The 20,460-nt window shown below is 39.7% G+C and overlaps 1 protein-coding gene across 1 annotated transcript in view; it reads left to right on the top strand.

Moving 5' to 3' along the window:
- txnrd2.2 (thioredoxin reductase 2, tandem duplicate 2) overlaps positions 1-15,455 on the top strand; it is a 94,082-nt gene extending 78,627 nt beyond the window's left edge. Inside the window, exons 12-16 of the mRNA XM_078554483.1 lie at positions 4,386-4,522; positions 5,171-5,266; positions 5,923-6,015; positions 12,976-13,145; positions 15,100-15,455. Of these exons, the coding sequence (XP_078410609.1) occupies positions 4,386-4,522; positions 5,171-5,266; positions 5,923-6,015; positions 12,976-13,145; positions 15,100-15,223 (620 nt within the window). The 3' untranslated portion in view covers positions 15,224-15,455. The remainder of the gene's footprint in view (positions 1-4,385; positions 4,523-5,170; positions 5,267-5,922; positions 6,016-12,975; positions 13,146-15,099) is intronic.
- The last annotated feature ends 5,005 nt before the right edge of the window (positions 15,456-20,460 follow it).

The following is a 20,460-nucleotide window of genomic DNA, read 5'->3' as shown; positions in this document are numbered from 1 at the left end:
CAATTCTATACCAAATATTCTCAAATGCATTCAAATATGATGGGAGAGCAGATGCTGGCTGTATACAAGAGGGGAAAATACAATTTTTACTAGTTATAATCATGTTGATCAGTTTAATGTACTTTAGCCTGAATTTGGCTTGTCTTTGACCTTTTTATATTATTGCTATTGCAGTGCAGTCTGCGTTTAATTATTCATGAAACATATTTCATGAAGCTAATCATTACAAATGCAATCAGTGTCACGAAGACTTTAATCGCTGAAGATGAACCATTTTCTAGGACTTAGGACATTCTGGGAGAATTTGTGTTTTAAAAGACACTGTCTCTGAAAGGGATACAGTAGGAATCTGATTGTTATTCCTGGAAAAAGCATCCTTTTACAAGAAAGGGTAATCAAGCAGTTGAAAAAAAAAACTGTAAACCTCTTGACCATGGTCAACTGTGTACAAAGGGAATCACATGGTTTTTATGGCTCTGGAAGACTGTGTTTTAAAGCTGGGTTTTGGTTTTGCTTTGAGAAGAGAAGGACTACCTGCTTGAGAAGGAAGACAGCAGCCTTTTGCAGCCCAGAGCCACAAGTTAATATAAGCTGCTCCTGAGATGTTCTACATGCTGGAATAGAGTACCCCCGAGTATTCCTTGAGTCTGCCTGAACAGCAGTGCCAGAGTCATTGATTTTTTCGTGGATCAGCACTGAGAGACCAATTATATAACCCAGACGCCATTTCAAAAACTACACCGTCAATCCTTTGCCTTTGAACCACTGACTTTTAGCCTTTGGCTGAATTCCTCCATTTCTATTTTACTTTCATTGTTTTGTGTGTGTGTGTGAGATTTAGGGTATCTCTAAAGAGTAATTAGTATAATTTCATAATCCATGTGTGTTAATAAGCTTTGCCTTTCTATTCGACAAGACTGGTTTTATAATCTTGTTGTTTATTGAAAGAAGCCTGTTTAGTCTCTTTTATTCTGGGTACCAGCGGAGAAGGTCAACAATTAGTTACATTGGTGAGTAAATTCAACTTTTAAACTAGTGATATGACCTGTGGAGTAGTGGGGCTAGATCACTTGAACACTCCTCCCATCACAGTCATAACACCAGGAAACAGCTAAACAATTAACCGTCAAGTGCAAATTTATTTTTTGATTTTGTTTTAAGAGATACTGTAGATTGCAGACATAGATGGTGCTGTACATTTTTCTTACCATGGTATTTACAGGATACTGCATTGACTGCATAATTATTTATCTAGCTAACCATGCGATTGTTTATAATCTCCTTTAGCCATACAAACCTCAGAGATCTCTGTGTTCCTCAATTCTGGCCTCTTGTGCATCCTCAATTTTCTTTCCTCCATGATTGGCAGCAATGTTTTTGGTTCCCTGGGCTCTAAGATTTGGAGTACCTTCCCTAAACCTCTCTGTGTCTCTCTCTTTTTTTAAAACCTTAAGACCTACCTCTGACCAAGCTTTTTGCCATCTGTCCTAAAATCTCCTTCTGTGGCTTGGTATCAAATTATGTTGCAACGTGTTCTATCATGCATCTTGAAGTTTTACTCCATTAAAGAGACTATATAAATGCAGGTTGTTGATATCTTGTGGTTGGAACTTATGTATATTTCCCCACTTGGCGTGCCTTACAGTTTGTTCCTATGTTAGTCAATGGGTGCTGTTGTGTAGCACTATTTTTAACTAACATTTGACCTTGGAATATGGGAGCACTGGCAAAGCCGTTATTTATTGCCTGTCCCGCTGTGGAATATCAACCTGACGATAATGTTACAGCACACAAGTAGGCCATTCATCCTACCAAGTCTGTGCCATTGTTTTTCTCCACAAGCCATCCAGTCTAATTCCACTCCGCTGTTTAAACCATATAACCTTTAAGTTTGCTTTTCAAGCAATTGGCTAATTTTTTTCTAGCCTCACCTTTAATTACTATGTTCAGCTCAGAACAGAGACGACGATTACTATGTCAGAATTTTATCCTCCTGTTACAACATGAATCAGACTTTCAGGGAAAAAAACACTACCAACTATTAAGTTCCTGGCATGGCAGGGTGCAAACACTTGTCCCAACTCTGCCTTTTTCTTCCTATTCTGTTTATTCTAAGAACTGTTGGACTGTGAAATATGCCCAGGTTTTGGAGGTGTAATCCATTGGCTCAGTTACTGTAAACCTGTGATGTAAACTGCACATTTTTGGCAGGTTTTTGTAGTTTGGGCATGTGACTTGTGTACTAACACAGTCCATCTTTAGGAAATATGGCATAAAAGTCACAAGCAGCTTCTGGACAAGTTCAACCAATATACTGGGTTTTACAGTCGTGACGTTTTGAGAGTTGTACACAGTACTGGATCCTTAGTGCCACAGGACAACAACTTCCATTTATTTAGTGCCTTTAACATGGTAAAACGCCCAAGGTTGTTCACAGGAGTGATGATCAAAGATTTTGATACAGAGACACAGGAGGTATTGGGACAGTGATCAAAGGTTTGGTCAAAGAGATTTTTAGGAAACATCTTAAAGGAGAGTAGGGAGGAAATACCAGAGCTGAAGGCAGCCAGTGGTGGAGGGATTAATATCAGATGCACAAAAGGCTTGAACTGGAGGAGCAAAGAGATCTCAGAGAGTTTGTAGAGCTTGGAGGATGTTAAAGAGAGAGGGCAGGATGAGGCTGTGAAGGAATTTGAAAGCAAGGATGAGAATTTCAAAAACAAGGCATTGCTGGACTCGGAGTCAATGTAGGTCAGTGAGAACAGTAGGATGCAAGTATTTGTCTGCAGCTGTCTGTACATTGAGATGCCCAGGCCAGACTTGTTGAAGATGCCAAGCATATGCCTGGCTGTTCTTGTGTGCCTCCTGGTGAATGATTTCAGAGCAGCATTGGTGGAGGCAGAGGATGAAACATGAGCAACAATGGCTAGGAGGAGGGAAAGTCATTTAGAATCTCCACCTTTTAATTGGTTCCCAGTGATACCCCATCTCTTCTACTGGAAACATTGTAAGGATGAGGAATGGATCAGTCTTATCTGTATTGGTTTCAGGGTTGAACTGCAAAGTGATGCTCACGATAGAAAAGATGATCATTGGTGCAAGATACTAGCAAGATGCTATTCTGGTCTCTTTCGCTTCCCTGATTCCCTTTACTCCACCATTGGCGGCTGTGCCTTCAACTGCCTGGGCTCTACGCTCTGGAATTCCCTCCTTAAACCTCACAGCCTCTCTACCTCTATCTTTTAAGGCTGACCCTAAATCCAACCTCGTTGACCAAGCTTTTGGTCACCTGTCCTCATATCTCTTTGTCGCTCAGTGTCAAATTTTATCTGATAACACCCCTGTGGGACTTGTTGAAATGCATTGCTACAGTTAAGGTATTATATAAATGCAAGTTATTATTGCTGCTGTTGTGGGGTCAAACCCCAGTATCTCTCTGCCTCCACAGGGAGGCGAGGTCAGAGGATTGAGATGGATCTAATGCCTTAAAAATCCAGGTTTATCTGTATTGTATTTACACAATAGTTACCTGCCCAAACATGAGCAGTAAGCTCTTGGACAAATTTCATGTGCGGGTGGCTCAGTGGCAAAGTGCAGTAAGCCACAGAGATCAACCTCTGACAAGATCTCTCTCACCAGCTGTCAGTGACTATTGGGAAGAAGACTGTGGAAGTGCCGTATCTTCGTGGCACTGCTACGTTAATGTCTGCCGTGCTTGATTACTGTCTCCGGATCATTATCTAGTGCCATTGAAGCAAGATGAAGGCCGACAATTATCCAACAAATGTCCCTTTGCTGTAACTTTGCTGTCAAACCTGGCAGTTCTACATAGTTGAAGACTTGCTTTCATGCAGATGCGCTATTTTGAAACATTAAAACAGATTTGGTATATCTGTCCGGCAATGGTATACCTGAGTCAAACTCAATGGGTGAACAGCTTGGATGAAAGTAGACTGACTTGGTGATAGTTTTCTGTCACATCATAGACCAAGGCTGACACGAGAACAGTAATAGAAGTTTTAGAAATACTTGACTTTTTAAAAGAAATTGCATGTCTTGTCCATCTTTTATATGCAAAAGAGAAAACATTTAAAGGCCCCTGTTCTAATTTGCAAACCCAGCTACTTAAAATCTAAGGTAATACACAGACAAGTGTGACCACTTGTAAACTTCAGGTTCCAAGTCAATTACTGTCTTTTCTTTCTCTGTTTCTAAGATTATTTTGCGTCCGTAACAACGCATGACACATGATACTGACTGACACACGCTCGGCCACAAGACTTTTTCATACATGATATGTATTGTAAATACTGCAATTACACACCGTCTGAAAAAGTGACATCCTCCTTTGCTGATTACGTACTGACCTTCCCAATTGCTTCCAGGTCGAGCACCTGAAACGGGAGGCCTGTGTCTAGACAAAGCTGGGGTCCAGATTAATCCAGAAACGGGGAAGATCATTGTCGGTGCCAATGAAGAAACTTCTGCTTCTCATATCTATGCGATTGGAGATGCAGCAGAGGTAGGACATGATCCAGCTATTGCTTTCTACAAAATATAATCTTCAGGATTAATTTATCATAGTTTGTATGAAATGTAATGGACTAGAAGAGGCAAAATTGGTTGCAGGATTTGTATTTTTTTGTTGCACTGTAATTTAATTTGGTTTTGACGTTGAGTGCTGCAGCACTTGTAGTTGCTTATCACAGTTCAGGCTGACAAATGTTGAAATTTCAGCATCTTAAATTCAGTCCATAAATTGTTCAGTAGCTGACATTTTTGTGACTTCGCAATCCTGAGGGTGTTCCTTCTACACTGGCACAGCCTATCTCAGACACCCAAAGCAAAAAGCTGCAGGTACTTTACTTTAAGTTTTGCAATCACCATAGAAGCGCCTTTTTCTATCTCAGAGGAAGATGCAGTCAACTTTGACCATGTTAAAGACAGAAATGGCAGCTACTTAGAATGGGTTAAATAGCTAAAATGAGGGTAACTATACATGACTAAGAATTGCAAAGCATGTTTACCAATCATTTGAACTGTGCGATCTCGTGCATTGCCTCCTATGATTTATAGTAATGTCATAAATGAGCAGTCAGTGACAAAATAGAACACTAGTAAATAGTTTTCTTTCAGGAGAGGTTTTGTTCATTTTATCTTTGTTTAACAGGGCCGTCCAGAGCTCACGCCCACAGCTATCAAAGCTGGGAAGTTGTTGGCACATCGACTGTTTGGCAAATCAACTGAGCTGATGGACTATGACAATGTGAGTAAACCTTATGGGTAAATTCTGTAGCAGTCAGCTTGAAAAGGATTGACTCACAGTAACCTATTGAAGAAAGACTTTCATTTTAAAGGCCTATGTATAATAGGATATTTATAAGATGCAATTGTGATTAGCTTTGCAATTTAACGGAAAGTCAGCGAGTCTCGATAACTGGCGCTGCTTCTTTTTTGGCTAATGAGATATGTGCTCTATTGTGAGTTGTTCCTCACTTCCTGAGGCTGGTTCAATCATGGAATTAACCGATATCAGGGACCAGGCCAACTGGCACACACTCATTTGGAAAGAAAAAGAAAGACTTGCATTTGTATAGTGCCTTTCACAATGTAACAGTGCCCCATAGCTAATAAAGCACTTTTGAAGTGCAGTCACTATTGTCATGTAGGAAATGCGGCAACCGATTTGCACATAAACAGCACTGAGGTTAAATAACCAGATAAGCTGTTTTTGTGGGTTGAGGGATAACTATTGGCCAACCGAGAGAGCTCCCCTGCTCTTCATTGAAATAGTGGCTTGGGATCTTTTAGGTCCACCTGAGTGAATAACCCAATGGTTTAGGGTGATGAGGTTGGAATGTTGGCTTTTACCTAGTAACTTAATGCTTATATCCAGTTGAAATGCTTACTTTACACATTTAGGTTGCTACAACAGTTTTCACACCATTGGAGTATGGCTGTGTAGGCTTATCGGAGGAAGAGGCAGTACAGCGCCATGGTGAGGACAACATCGAGGTAAGAAGTATAGGAGTCTATGCTTCTCTATAGTATAGCCCTCTTACTCATTGAATTGTCCTTTTTGAGTTTCGTGAGCCTGCAGATTTGGAAAGATATGTTCCTGCAGCTATCGCCTCACCAGACAAGATCAGTTAGTAACCAGAACTTGGGATATGTAAATTAGTGAGAACATTTGGTTCAACTTTATATGTGGCCCAAGAGGCTTGCACCTAAAGTGACTCTCAAGGACAGAAAACTTGGACACTGCAATACAAAGTCAGGACATTTGATATTGTAGGCTTATTCAACAACAACTTTATATTTATACAGCACCTTTGACAGAATAAAATATTCCAAGGCACCTCACAGGAGTATTATAAAAGAATAATATGACACCAAGCCACTTAAGGAGGTATTAGGTCAGATGACCTAAGGTTTGGTCAGAGAGAGGTTTCAAGGAGTGTCTTCATAATCCAGCCTTATTCTTAGTTCTTGATTGATGCATTTAAGGGGAAGCTAGCTAAACACTTAGGTGGGAAAGGAATAGAAAATTCTGCAATTAGGGTTAGATGAACCAGTGTGGGAGGGTGGGTCATGTGGAGCATAAACACGTATGGATGAGTTGAGCTGAATGGGCAATTTTGGTGCTGTACATTCTACTGAATTCAAATTAACTGATAGTCTAGTTTCCAATTTTGCTGTATTATTTATGTTGTTTGCTTCAATTTCTTGAATAATTTAAGTTTTTAAGCACAATAAATAATTTATAATTTCCAGGAGCAGACTGCATGATAACTGCAGAGCCACTTTCATTGAACTGCATTGATAAGCATTTAGCTGCTCCCTTGTTAGTTCAGTGAGTTTGTTCAGTGATGCAGTTTCAGAATCATTCCTCAATCTGTGATTTAGATTACCTCAGCTGGGGTGCTGGCTGGGATCTGCAATTGGCCTCTGCATGACGCTGCTATGGAGCCATTACCTCAGCTAGGGTGCTGACTGGGATCTGCAATTGGCCTCTGCATGACTCTGCTATGGAGCCAGAAGTTGCACTAAGTCCTGATTGCCATCTGGTGGCCTCTGCTGGAACTGAACTTGTATGAAGAGCTGGGAGAGAACAGGATGGAACTTGGATGTGATGCCTCTGCAGTTGAGTAGTCAGCTGCGTTCCTGTCAAGGCTCGCACGTATAGATTGACAACTTAAGTGAGGCACCAGAGAATATCCAGTGCTTGTACAGCCATATTCTAGCAGATCCTTTGCTGGGAAAATTAAGGAACAAAAAACACTCCAGTTTGAACACTTTTTTCTATGGAGATCCACTGATTCAGATTAAAAGTTCTACAGATGGGATCTGATGCCAAATTGTCTGAGCCTTAGCCTGTCCTCTGATGGTTTGCAGTGTCTAAGTGAATATAAGTTGTCAAATAGTTCACAGCATAAAAGGAGCTCATTCAGTCCACCGTGCCTGTGCCAACTTTTTAAAGAGTTAACCAATTAGGTCCCACTGTCCTGCTCTCTCCCCATAACCCTGCAATTTTTTTTCCTTTCCAGGCATATCTCAAATTCCTTTTTGAAAGCTATTATTGAATCTGCCTCCACCAATCTTTCAAGCGGAGTGCATTCCAGATCATAACCACTCGCTGTGTAGAAAACTCTTCAATATTACTGAAAAGAGAGACATGTTGCCAAAGCTTTTCATCTTGCACAAATCAGGACAAACACAAGCATGCCAAATTTCAAATGTTCATAACAATTTATAATACAGGAGAAAAGGGCGTTGATTGGTTGGCACATTGACTCTGACTGGCCGAGGTGTTGCCATGGAGAAAGCAACTTCTCACAAGCCTAAATGAGCCAAGTTACAAGCTCGACTGCTTGTCTTAAATTGGTTGTTGGTGTACCTATTAGTGCACTCGGGATTGTTCAGCAAGTGCTGCTCAATTGCAGAATCACGTCTAACAGATGTTTTGTTTTGGTTTTGAAAGCACAAGCTGGTTGAGTATGGTCTGTACTCTGCCAATTACAAACAAGTGAAGGAACATGCTGTGTCAAAATACCCTTCTTTTCCCCCACTTCTTTTGCCAATAATCTTAACTCTATGTCCTCTAGTTACTGATCCTCCTGCCAGTGGAAATAGTTTCTGCCTGTCTATATAAAAAACACCCTCATAATTCTGAATACCTCTATTAAATCTCCCCTTCACCATTTCTGCTGTAGAGAGGACAGCCCCAGCTTCTCGGGTAATCTCTGATCCCTGTTACAATTCTAGTAAATCTCTTCTGAACTCTCTGACATCCTTCCTAAACTGTGGTGCAGAATTGGATGCCTTACTCCAGCTGAGGCCTAACCAGTAATTTGTAAAGGCTTACCATAGCTTCCTTGCTTTTGTACTCTAGTTGGGAAGGAAAGGAATTTAATTTTTCCCACTAAGTAGTAATGTCAGTTCTACAAAATAGGATGCTTTCACTTTTGCACTAAGTGTAAACATTAAACACTTGCAAATGAGGTTTGCAACTGATTAAATGCAGGGCAAAATCTCACCCTCAGAGGAACACCTCCACAGTGCCAGCATAATATTTCCGTTTCATGTGCCAGACGTTCTTGTGGCTTCCCTGAGCGAGACTGTGGGCTACTGAGGAATTGTAGGCAGTTCAGTGCTTTGGACCTGTGCCAACTAGGAGCTGAGACTTTCCAAACACCACACCTAAAAAGGATTGCTTTCACCAAAGAGGAGACTTTCATTTGGCCCAGAGTCAAATGTAGGTTCCAGAGGTTAAAAGACAAGAAAGCGCCTTCATGTTCTGAAGATGTCCCAAAGCATTTTACAGCCAATAAGGTACTTACGGAGCGCAGCCACTGTTGTTATGCAGGAGAAACGGAGCCAATTTACACACAGCAAGGTCCCATAAACAGCAATGTAACAATGACCAGACAGTCTGTTTTAGTGATGTTGGCTGAGGGATAATTCGTTACCACAGAAAGTAGTTGAGACCAAAACATTGTATGTTTTCAAGAAGGAGTTAGATATAGCTCTTGGGGTGAAAGGGATCGAAGGGTATAAGGAGAAAGCAGGAGCAGGCTATTGAGTTGGATGATCAGCCATGATCATAATGAATGGCGGAGCAGGCTCGAAGGGCCGAATAGCCTACTCCTGCTCCTAGTTTCTGTGATAAGTATTGGTCATGACACTAGAGAGAACGCCTTGCTCTCCTTTGAAATATAACCATCTGAGAGGAAATACAGGGTCTCATCCAAAAGATTGCACATAAGACTGAATTGTGTGCTCAGATCTTTGGATTGGGACATGAACCCATCGCTTTCTGACTCAGGTGAGAGTGCTACCCACTGAACCATAATTTATATCTGTATGCTATAATAGAAGAGCAAAGTATAAGAAATTGAGGTGCCTTGGGACATTTTACTCTGCTCCAGGCACAATTTGCAAGTTGTTGTTATGGCTGCAGATGATGCATTGTATAGAAAAGAAAGGTATTGGGGGAAAATGGGTAAAATTAAATGATCTAAAAAAAATCAACTCGGGGTAAATCACAACAGGAAATCAATATGATATAACGTCCTTAAACAGAAAGTCTAATGAAAAACAAGATGGCTATAATTTTAGACAACATTTAGCAAAAGATCCAGATGTAATAGTTGACTGACAATTGCATGTGTTGTCCCAGTGAACAGCATGTTCAAAACTGAAAAATGATTCAGCTGAAGAGCTTGTACAGGGTAGAATGACATCTTGCTGTACTGCTCTTTGCTCAGAGAGTGGTAAGATTAAAGGAATTGTTGTAATATCACTCTTGGCTCCAGGCACCGATGCAGATACCGCGCACAAGAATCAGGGTAAATGTGAAGTATTGTACCCTCTTTTTTGAACAATGCCCTTCTAAAAAAGACATGGAGGAAATGGAAAGGATTCAGAGCAAGGGAAACAAAGATTATTCCACGTTTTAAATCAGTGAGCTGTGAACATCTGCTTAGAGCACAATGAGTTGATAAATGGAGGAATAAGAGAGCAGTGGGTAAAACTTCGGATACTTTTCAGTGCCTTTTGTTGAAGGTTTTGTCTGAAGGCTTTAGGCTCTCTCAAAAGCCAGGCCTTGGACGTGTTAATTTATTACCTACCTGTGATTTTGTGAGCTGGAGGTGAGAGTCGCAGCACGTGCAATGATTTTAATTTCCTAAGATACGTTAGTACCACTCAGTCAGTTATATTGTTGGCATATTCTAGCAGGTTCCACTCAAAAGTTTTTCAGAATAGAGGACAAGTTTTCAAAATTTTGCAGTTAATTTTCTATTTTCTTTTTAAACAAATTATGTTTTTTTTTCTATAACAACTGTTGATGCTAGGAAGAATGCAGGTCACTGAATACACACCTTTCTTGAAACTGTTCAAGTCCAATAAACTTCAGTAAAATGCGTCAAATCCAGGCAAATCAGGTGTTTTCCTCATTTTAACTCAGTCAATTTTTGAAAATAAATGTGTTGGATTTTCGAGCAAAACTGCCTCTAATTATCTCACGTGATCATCTATTATTTTGGCAGTTAGAAATTGCAAACAATCCAATCCCGGAAACGAGTTCAAATTTGAATGCTATAATTACTGCCTGCGCTCTGTTGATAGTAATTAGAATGTTTATGTTTTCTCACAGTTGAGAGACACAGTGGCAGACAGAGCAGGAAAAAAAATCATAAAACACCAAATTCTGTGTCTACAGAGATGCCTTGAAAAGTCACAAACCAGTGTTGCTACACATGGGATCCCTCAACCAATGCTTTCTATCCCAGGCCCTTACCCTTATCCTCACTGCTGACCACCAGGTATCTATCAGTGAGCCCAACCCTTAGTTAAATCCAACCTCAGGTTCCCTTCCACAATGCTGCCAGTTTGCTGGTTCCCCTGAAGTGTAATGCCTGGTTAACAGACAATCATTGATCATTTTCACAGAACGGAGGACAGGGTTATGAAATTGAATTTCTAATGCCCCTCTGATTACAATGTAACAAGTATATACAGACAATTGCCATTATGCATGTGGACACGGATTTGTAATGGAAATATAAAAATAAGGACAGATTGTATGGTTTTAAAATGGTGACTGAATTACATGTGCACTACACTTTGTCCCTGACTCCTTGCTTGTATTACCATGAGATATTGGTACAAAGCCCAAAGTGACTTCCTGTCAGCTTTTTATAATGGAAACTGCTGATGTAAACTTGTCATGTTATAACGGCACCCTCCCACTAGTAGAGGCCCTGCACCAATACCAATGGCAGGAGTGTGAGCAACTTGTCACAGAATCACAGAATCTTTAGGGTGCAGAAGGAGGCCATTTGGCCCATCGAGTCTGCACTGGCTCTCCGAAAGAGCACTCTCCCTAGTCCCACTCCCCTGATTTATTACCGTAGCCTTGCATGTTCTTTCTTTTCAGATAGCAATTCAATTCCCTTTTGAATACCTTGATCAAACCTGACTCCAACCACCCTCTGAGTGAAAAAGTTTTTCCTCACATCATTTTTACTCCTTTTGTCAATTATTTTGAATCTGTGCCATTTAGTTCTTGATACTCTTTGAGTGGGAACAGTTTCTCATTATTTACTCTGTCCTCAGGATCTTGAATGCATCAATCAAGTCTCCTCTCAGCCTTCTTTTCTCCAAGGAAAACAGCCCCAACCTCTCCAATCTATCCTCTGTACTCTCCAATGCCTTCACATCCTTCCTCAAGTATGGTGCCCATAACTGGAAGCAGTACTCCAGATGAGCTCTAACTATTGTCTTATACAAGTTCACCATGACTTCCTTACCCTTGTACTCCTTGCCCCTGTTAATAAAGCCTGAGATACTTATGCTTTATTAACTGCTTTCTTAACATGCTTTGCCATCTTCAATGACTTATGTACATATACACCGAGGTCCCTCTGTTCCTGCACCTCCTTTAGAGGCTCTCCCTTTAGTTTATACCGTCTCTCCATATCCTTCCTGCTGAAATGAATCACCTCACACTTCTCTGCATTGAACTTCATCTGCCACTTGTCTGCCCAATCCACTAACATGTTTGTGTCCGTTTGAAGTTCAAGACTATCATCATCACAGTTGGCAATGTTTCCAATTTTTGTATCATCTGCAAATTTTGAAATCCTGAACACCACAGTCTAGTTCATTAATATATATCAGGAAGAGCAAGGGTCCCAACACTGACCCCGGGAAACTCCACTACAAACCTTCCTCCAACCTGAAAAACAATGGTTTACCACTACTCTCTGTTTCCTGTCACTCAGCCAATTTCTTATTGAAGTGCCTACTTTCCCTTTTACTCTGAGCTAGAATTTTGCTCACAAGTTTGTTGTGTGGCACTGTATCAAATGCCTTCTGAAAATCTACATACACCACATCAACAGCATTGCCCTTATCAACTTTGTCTGTTACCTCCTCAAAAAACTCCAAGTTCATTAAATATGGTTTTCCCTTAATGAATCCTTGCTGACTTCCTTTAATTATTTTGCACCTGTCTAAGTGACTTGATTTTAGTTTACATGGACAGATTCTGTTATAAATGTGAATGTAAGAATCTGTATTGGAATTATTAGAATAAACACTGTGAAATGACAACTATATTGCATCTGTACACCCTGATTCTCTCATGCTGATCCCCTGAATACAACACTTGGGGGGTCCTTAATTCTCATATACAGCATGTACCGCACCGTGGGAGATTACTATGTATGCATGGGTGAGTGTTTTATATATATATATATATATATATATATATATATAAATATATATATAATATATATATATATATGTGTGTGTGTGTATATATATATATATATAAATATATACAAAATATTTACATTAATATATTTATAATGTACACATACACATGCATATGTGCTTATCGTGTATATGTAGACTTAGAAGTATAGTTTCACTGTCCCTATTATTATTTTGCCCTCCTGCTTTGATTAGGTTTATCATGCATATTACAAACCACTGGAGTTTGCAGTCGCTGAACGAGATGCCACCCAGTGCTATATCAAGATGGTTTGCTTACGTGAAGGTGACCAGCGTATTCTTGGGCTTCATTTCATTGGACCAAATGCCGGAGAGGTCATTCAAGGATTTGCACTGGGAATAAAGTAAGATGATAAGAATTTGGTTTTTATTTATATTAAAAGTGGCTTTGTGATACACATATATACAATCTTTAATTAATTGGTGGACTACTTCTCGTATACTTCCAATAACTAATAGCATATATCTGAATTTTGTCTGTCTAGTCTGTACATTTTTTATTTCTTTATGTAACCGCGGACTGCAATGCTGCTGTACTTTTATTGTACTGCACTGATGCTTTGAAATCAGCTAAGTTCAGCTTCAGTGCTTAAGTAATTGTATTTAGGATTATGCAAACCTCCAATATCATCTGATGAAGCAACATTTTGCTATGATTTTTCATTTATACAATACATTGCATTTCTGTGGTGCTGTCAAACAGGAGCCCCTATTCAAGATGAGAAAACTGGTAGACACAATCAGGAGGAGAAAAGGGAAAAACAGAGGGAGTGAAGACATTTTGCAGATTTGTTTTTTTAAATCAGGGAGGGAGATGGCAATATGAGTAACATGGAAGCAAAAAGTGTAATGGCTGCAAGGGTTACCTCTAATAATGGAACAGAAACAGCATGAAGGAACGCTGTGTTGGGAGCTGGACTGTGTATGGGAATGTGTAGTCAGAGCAGATCACCAAGGCAGAGTGGGGAAAACCAATGCATGATTTGAAAGTGAACTTGAGGTGCTTGAAATTAATTTTTAGGGCACAGAAAATACAAGGGATGGAAGAGGAATCTGTGTGGGTGAAGTTACGGGCTTTTTAGTGAGTGCGAGAGTTTGAAGGGTGGAGGCCTGGTCGGAGAGCATGATGTGCTTTTCTGCTGGTATCTGTCCACATCCAAACCAGTTCATTTTTCCTCCCACCCACTTCTGTGAAGGGCATGCTGCTTTTTTAAAATTCACCTGGGCCACATACTGCCTGCATTTGACTCATGCAGGCTCACGCTAATCCCTGGATATTTGAGTGTTCAGGAGATAGTCCATCACCTTCATTTTCTCCTCCTCTTTGTGGTGAGGACCTGCCCCTTTGCCCCATACCATGGGGCAGGCCTGAAGTCAAGGACTAAGCAAAGTGGAGACTCAAAGCTCTATATCCCACCATCCCCTGAAGTAATGCCTTTGATTTGTGCCCACTTTCTCTGCTCAATGAGCTTGTAAAGCTCATTCAGAGTTCTTCCTGCATATGAGCTTAAATCTGAACAGCATCGTATACATCAGCAGCAGACCAAAAAACATGACTTCATCTTCAAATGAAGAGCTGCGATTACAATTAGTGCCATTCTAGCACCGCCTTATTGTACTTAGAAAATTACTAAGTTCCAAGAAACCACATTCATCTGCTTCCTCATGAGTCATTGGTAAATTATATGTTTGTGGTGCTCCCTGTAATGAGTAGTTTGCTGCTTCGTTAAAAAGCACAGTCTTGTTGGGAGGGATGAAGAACACAATGCTTCCTGTGCTAGACTTTGGCTGCTTTTATTTAAACTAGATCAAAATTTTGGCAATAATGTGATGCGTTTGTGAGTTCCCACCTTGCTACCATTTTCCATAATCTGTTTCCAGAGCTGTCTGCAAGCCTGTGTGCGCTTCAGTGGGTAAATGTAGAGAAGAAGAGACGATGTTTCCACTTATGATGGGTCAAAAACTAGAAGCCATAAATATGAGATAGTCACCAATAAATCTAGTATAGAGCTTGGGAGATTCTTTGCTGGAACTCACTATCACGGAGTAGTTGAGGCAAATAGAAGTTAAGGGGATGGTCGATATGTACATAGGGAGAAAGAATTAAGACATGTTGATGGGGTGAGATGAAGTTAAATAGGAGGAGGCTTGTGTTGAGCATAAACACTGGCACAGACAGAACAGAATAACCTGTTTCTTTGCTGTAAATTCTATGTCATTGTATGTTCATCTCTCTCAGCCCATCTGTCTGTTAATAAATATCTATTTCATTCCGATTAAACTTGCGTTTTTTTCCAGATGCAATGCTACATACTCTCAGCTAGTATCCACAGTGGGTATCCATCCAACCTGTGCAGAAGACGTCAATAAGTTGAACATCACCAAGCGCTCGGGCCTGGATCCAACAGTCACAGCCTGCTGAGGTTAAATGTCATCCCTGAAGCAACTGGCACACCACAAAACTTTACAGCACTTGAGAAAAATGCACACTGGAGAAAAATCCATGTTTGGAACTGGTCATCTTAAATCGAGACTATATCTGGCTTTGGCTATTGACATTTCAAGACTTTACCAACTATTAAAGTTTGACCTAGTTTCATTCAATGACCTTTGCAAAAAAAATTTATGTTGAATTAAGTAAATGAATGGAAGTGACATTTTGTTTTTCAATTTCTTTTTCTAGTAATGCAATCAAAATGATATTTTTTTTTGATGCAATCCTTAAGGGTCCATTGCGTGTGTCCTATTGTGAAAGTAGAACAATTCCTAAATCAGCCAGCAGAGGGGGATGTCTGTTTATAAAGCTGGATGTGAGTAATATTGTTGCTTAATTATCTGGAATGGAAATCATTTGTAACTCAGTATTGCAAAACTGTGGGCTGCCAATTGTATTTGCTTTAGCTGTAAACATGGGAGCCTGTGGGATTGCTTTACTGGAAACTGGCATGTACTTTAATTCTATACCATAGGCGAGAATGTTTTTCAGAAATTGTTGAATGTGCATTTTTATCTTGTTCTGTGAAAGATTTCCAGTTCACGAGCCAGAGATTTTGGTGTGCTGTTCAGGGATAATTGGAGAAGAAGTAAAAGTGGTTTGACTATTGCTGTTAACTGGTATGCATTTTGCACGATAAATGTATATTATATGAACATAGTATAGTCAGACTGCACATGTGCCAGTTAATGACGACTTGTTTGTAAACCCATATTATGGGATAGACTGGTCTGATGCTGATTGGCATTAGAAAGTTTTTTATATATATATATATATATAGAAATTTAAATAAACTGATATTACAGTTTTGTCTCATATTTGTTATTTTGAACTGGTCAGTGTGGGAAAAGTAAATCTGTTGTGTCTCATATTCCATTGTTGCAGTTCTAGTAGAGAAACATAGAGTTTTACATCCTAAATTGAGGCCATTCATCCCATTGTACAAGCGCTGGCTCTCTGAGAGAAATCCTATTGATACACCATCCCATCTGAAATAGTTTTCAACCTTTTCCGAAGCTCATTTTAAGTGCAGCACAAGCCGTTTGTAAAATTACAGGTCACCGACCAAAGAAAAGTTGCAGCCATCATACAAGAGGAATAGCCCTCGCGGCTGAGTGAACTTTAACCTCCTACTTTCTGGCCATCGGATCAGCTGATCAGCGTAATGTACATTTCTGGCCATTGCTGGATTCATGAGTAACATATTAAAAGTCTTGGTTTTCTCCATTGACTCGTACTTGTTCTCTACAGATTTACTGTTGCTGTAAGCAAGCTCATGTCAAGCTCCTTGTCAACATCCAACAGCTATCTTGAGGAGACAGCTTTTTTTGAATCAGTTTCATGCAGATTCTTGAGGGTAAACGGCGATGACTGGGAGTGAAAATTTCGTTCCATCTTTCATGGTCTTATAGATTTTCAATGAAAATTTCAAAACGCACAAAGTAAAATGCATTCAACGCCATTTAAAAAAAAACTTTAGTTTAAGACAACTGCTTGGATTTTGCGGTAGGAATAGCGGTGAGGCTAACAGCATTTACCATTATAAGGGAGTAAATTGGACAATAACTTCTCGTCTCTATGCATGCACAACTGAAGTAGAAATCAAGAAGTTGCTATCTGAGTTTCCCTGCTCCCTCATAAGCTTCACTAGACCAGGGAAGACTAGGAAACATTGGTATTTACCCACTAAACACACCAGCACCCGGAGCTAGTCCATGTCGAGCGTAAGTGAGTATTAAGTGTGAGAAGCTTAATTACTGCCAAACAAACCTCTATGGCACTGAAAATTAATATTTACCAAACATGGAGTCTCATTCCTTCAGATTATATTATTGTTGGAAGTTTTAAAATATATTCTACTGTATCAGCAGGTATGCTGTTCTGCAGCAACCTGGGAAAGTGCCATGCCAGCTGTGCCTAAGCAGCGGCCCCTTAAAGATGCATATTTGCATGGTAATCATAAAAGGATCCTTCAGTGCAACAAATAGGCTGCGCATGGTGAAGGGAGATTAGAGGGAGCATTTTTAAGGATCCCCAGTGAGGAGCTTGCATTCGTGTTATGGACCACTTCTTGTGCTGTCATTTCTATGGCTTCCTCCTAGCACCATTGCCACTATATTGTAACTGACCATGCAATTTCAAATTTGCTCCTGGTTAGCTGTGAGCACAAGTTTCTGATGCTTAAAGAGGCATAGCGAAAATTGGATTCAGCACTTGCATCTGACACGGCTCAAGGTCTTTTATAAACCAAATAGTGCCTTGTAGTTGGTTCTTACAGGAAGGGAGAAGGAGGACTGTAATTTACAGTGCTAACACATTTATATTATTAGACAATGCAGCCCTTGTGAAGAATTTACAGTGCCCTTGTCAAAAAAGGCAGTGTAGGAGAGTCGGTTTTAACAAGCTGTATGTGAAATACAACCTGACTGCTGACTAAGTCTGAGTAGAGCTCTCGACAGTCGAGTTATATAAGTCTAAATGTTCTTCCTCTGTGTGACTGCCATAATCCAAACAAAGTCAGAGACAATGCTGAGTTTTTCCAGGTAATTCTGTTTTTGTTTTGGATTTCCAGCATCCGCAGTAGCTTTTAGCTTTTTGTTTTTATCAGAGACAATGTTCCTTGTTTATGATGAAGGAAAATGGTATCACTAATTAAATCACATTCCTCAGAAAAGTTTTATTTTAGACCTTTTGCACTAATTGTTGTGATTTCTGTGTGAGTAGTTTCCCTTTAAAGCCATGTGGTTTCCTGCATCCTTACATTGCCTCTGTCAGGAACAAGGACAGGTATAGACCATATTAATTTAGTAACTTCCATCACTATCCTTGGACAGTCAGCTGGCAACAAGTAGGTTTGCCAGGGCAGATTTTTAAGGAGACACTCCATTATTGTAGAATGTGGCTGTGGTCTTGGCCAAGATCAATAGAAACAAGCTTAATGAGAGTTGGCAAGTTTCACCACCACTAGAGATCACAATTCAAACCCATTTATAAATTCAGTGCTGTACTGCTGAAGTTTTCATATTGCCCAAACAACTGTTTTGGATTAAGTTTCTGTCCTCTTGTTCTGGATTCCCCCACCAGAGAAAATAGTTCCTCTGTATCCACCCTATCAGATCCCGTAATCATTTTATACACCATTGATTAGATACCCTTCCAACTTATGAACTCAATTAATCAACAATGCCAACAATGGACTTTGGTTCTTTCAGTTTTAGATTTTATTGCTGAAAAAAGAGACATGCTGTCAGGACAAAGCGCAGGATTACCAACAATAAAGAGACAACAATTTATACTGCATGAGAAGAGAGTGCTGATTGGTTGGCAAGTGGTGACCATGGAGAATACAGCAGAGGACAGTTAACTGCCAAGCTTTTGTTAAAATTCAAACCAGGCTGGTCAACTCTGATTAGTCAAGGCATTGTCAAGGGAAATGAATCAGGGAATGGCTGTCCCTTAAGCTTTTTTAGTTGAAAAAGGCGAATCTATATTTCACCATCTTGCAGCAGACCACACCACCACTGTATATGCACGGTAGCCTGTATTTTTAAATTTGGTAGCTTCATTTATTTTCCCCTCCCTCTTTCTGTTAATTTTCCCTATTTGCCTTCTCCTCTTGCTCCCACTTCTTGCTGCATCAGATGAGTACGCTAGTCCCCAAGGAATATTCTGGTATAAACTTGTGTGTTATGATGCGGCAGCTGATGTGTGCCAGGCAGATCAAATCCACGAGGGAGACTTGATCACGTGGTCACAACCGTTTTGCAATTATATTTTATTTCGAGATGTGCGCCTGGAACTCAGAAGTAATAAGACTACCATGACCTCAGAGGTTCTTAGAAAACTAAATTTCTACAAAAGAAAAGATTTCAAGCACATACATAGGTCTCCAAATCACTACTATAATAACACCTAAAACCCTTAATTATCCTGGCTTCCAGTTACACCCCCATTAAGGCAACAGTAAAAACAAACAGATTTAAACAGACCCAGGCAAAGCCACACAATACCCTGAACAGTCAAATTCAAAAGTGCGTTTTCTCAGCTTCAGTTCCTGTAGACAGCAACTTGATGCACAGAGGCTGGAGACTTTTCACACTTGTGTTAGATTTTAGAATGCCTTCTCCTCTTGCACATAGCCTCATCTCCTTTCTACATGTTTCTCCCTTTTTAATGTAAATTCCATTGTTCCCATAGGTTGTTGCAACTTTACTTTTCTCGTAATATAAATCTTTCATCGTATTAATTTTATCAGTAACCTTTGGGGAAAAATAAACACACTGTTTGGCTTAGCTACTTCTGGCTAAGTGTAACTCTTTACCATCTCTTTGAAATTCAAACTAACCTCACATTCTAAAATTTCAGTCTTGTTTACATATTTAGCATTTCAAACCTAGCTTCTTTTTGATGACTCAAAGGCCTCCAGGCCAGCTGCTTTCAATTTAATTAAATCCCACACACACACAGAAACTATCCAAACCCCACTATTAACCCACTTTTGCAATAAATCACAATATTATGAGAATTATTATATTTTCTTGACATTGGGCAACACCAAGTTAACAAATGTCGCTGAATGATGAACTCTGCAGAACATTTGTGATGCATTGAGGTCAACCTCTTATATTGGGTATAAAGTTGCTGCTGAGATTATGTTTAAATATTGTATATAGTCAATGGAAGTAAAGAAAATCTTTGAGCAAACAAGCAATTGATGCATTTGTTTCATAAAGAGACTGTGAAATATCCCATTGTCACTCAATTGTGAAAAGGGTCAATTACCATCCCCCATTCAAAGTTGGTGAAAGTTTAAATCCACCATTTCTCTTGATGCACCTATTTACTGCTTTGTAAATTAGCTGGTAAGGGTTTAAATGCATCATGTGCCTCTATATTTGGCCCACAAGGATTTTGACCTTGTGCAGAATTGCTTCTTTTTACAGTTTGATTAGTTCAGTTTTACACACATCCTGAGAATACTTTGCTTTTTGTTCCACCCATTAGGCATTTATATATCTATTTATGTGTATATATATATATATAGATATATATAATATCCCCTGAAACTTTCATCATTGAAGCATAACCAAGAACAAATTGACAACCCTTTTAAGTAGCAAGGGAGTTGCCAGCTTAATATTGTAATGACATTAGCATGATGAAAA

The sequence above is a fragment of the Cetorhinus maximus genome, chromosome 12, assembly GCF_964194155.1.
Source record: "Cetorhinus maximus chromosome 12, sCetMax3.hap1.1, whole genome shotgun sequence".
NCBI classification, from domain to species: Eukaryota; Metazoa; Chordata; class Chondrichthyes; order Lamniformes; family Cetorhinidae; genus Cetorhinus; species Cetorhinus maximus.
This window is presented reverse-complemented; position numbering and strand designations above follow the sequence as displayed.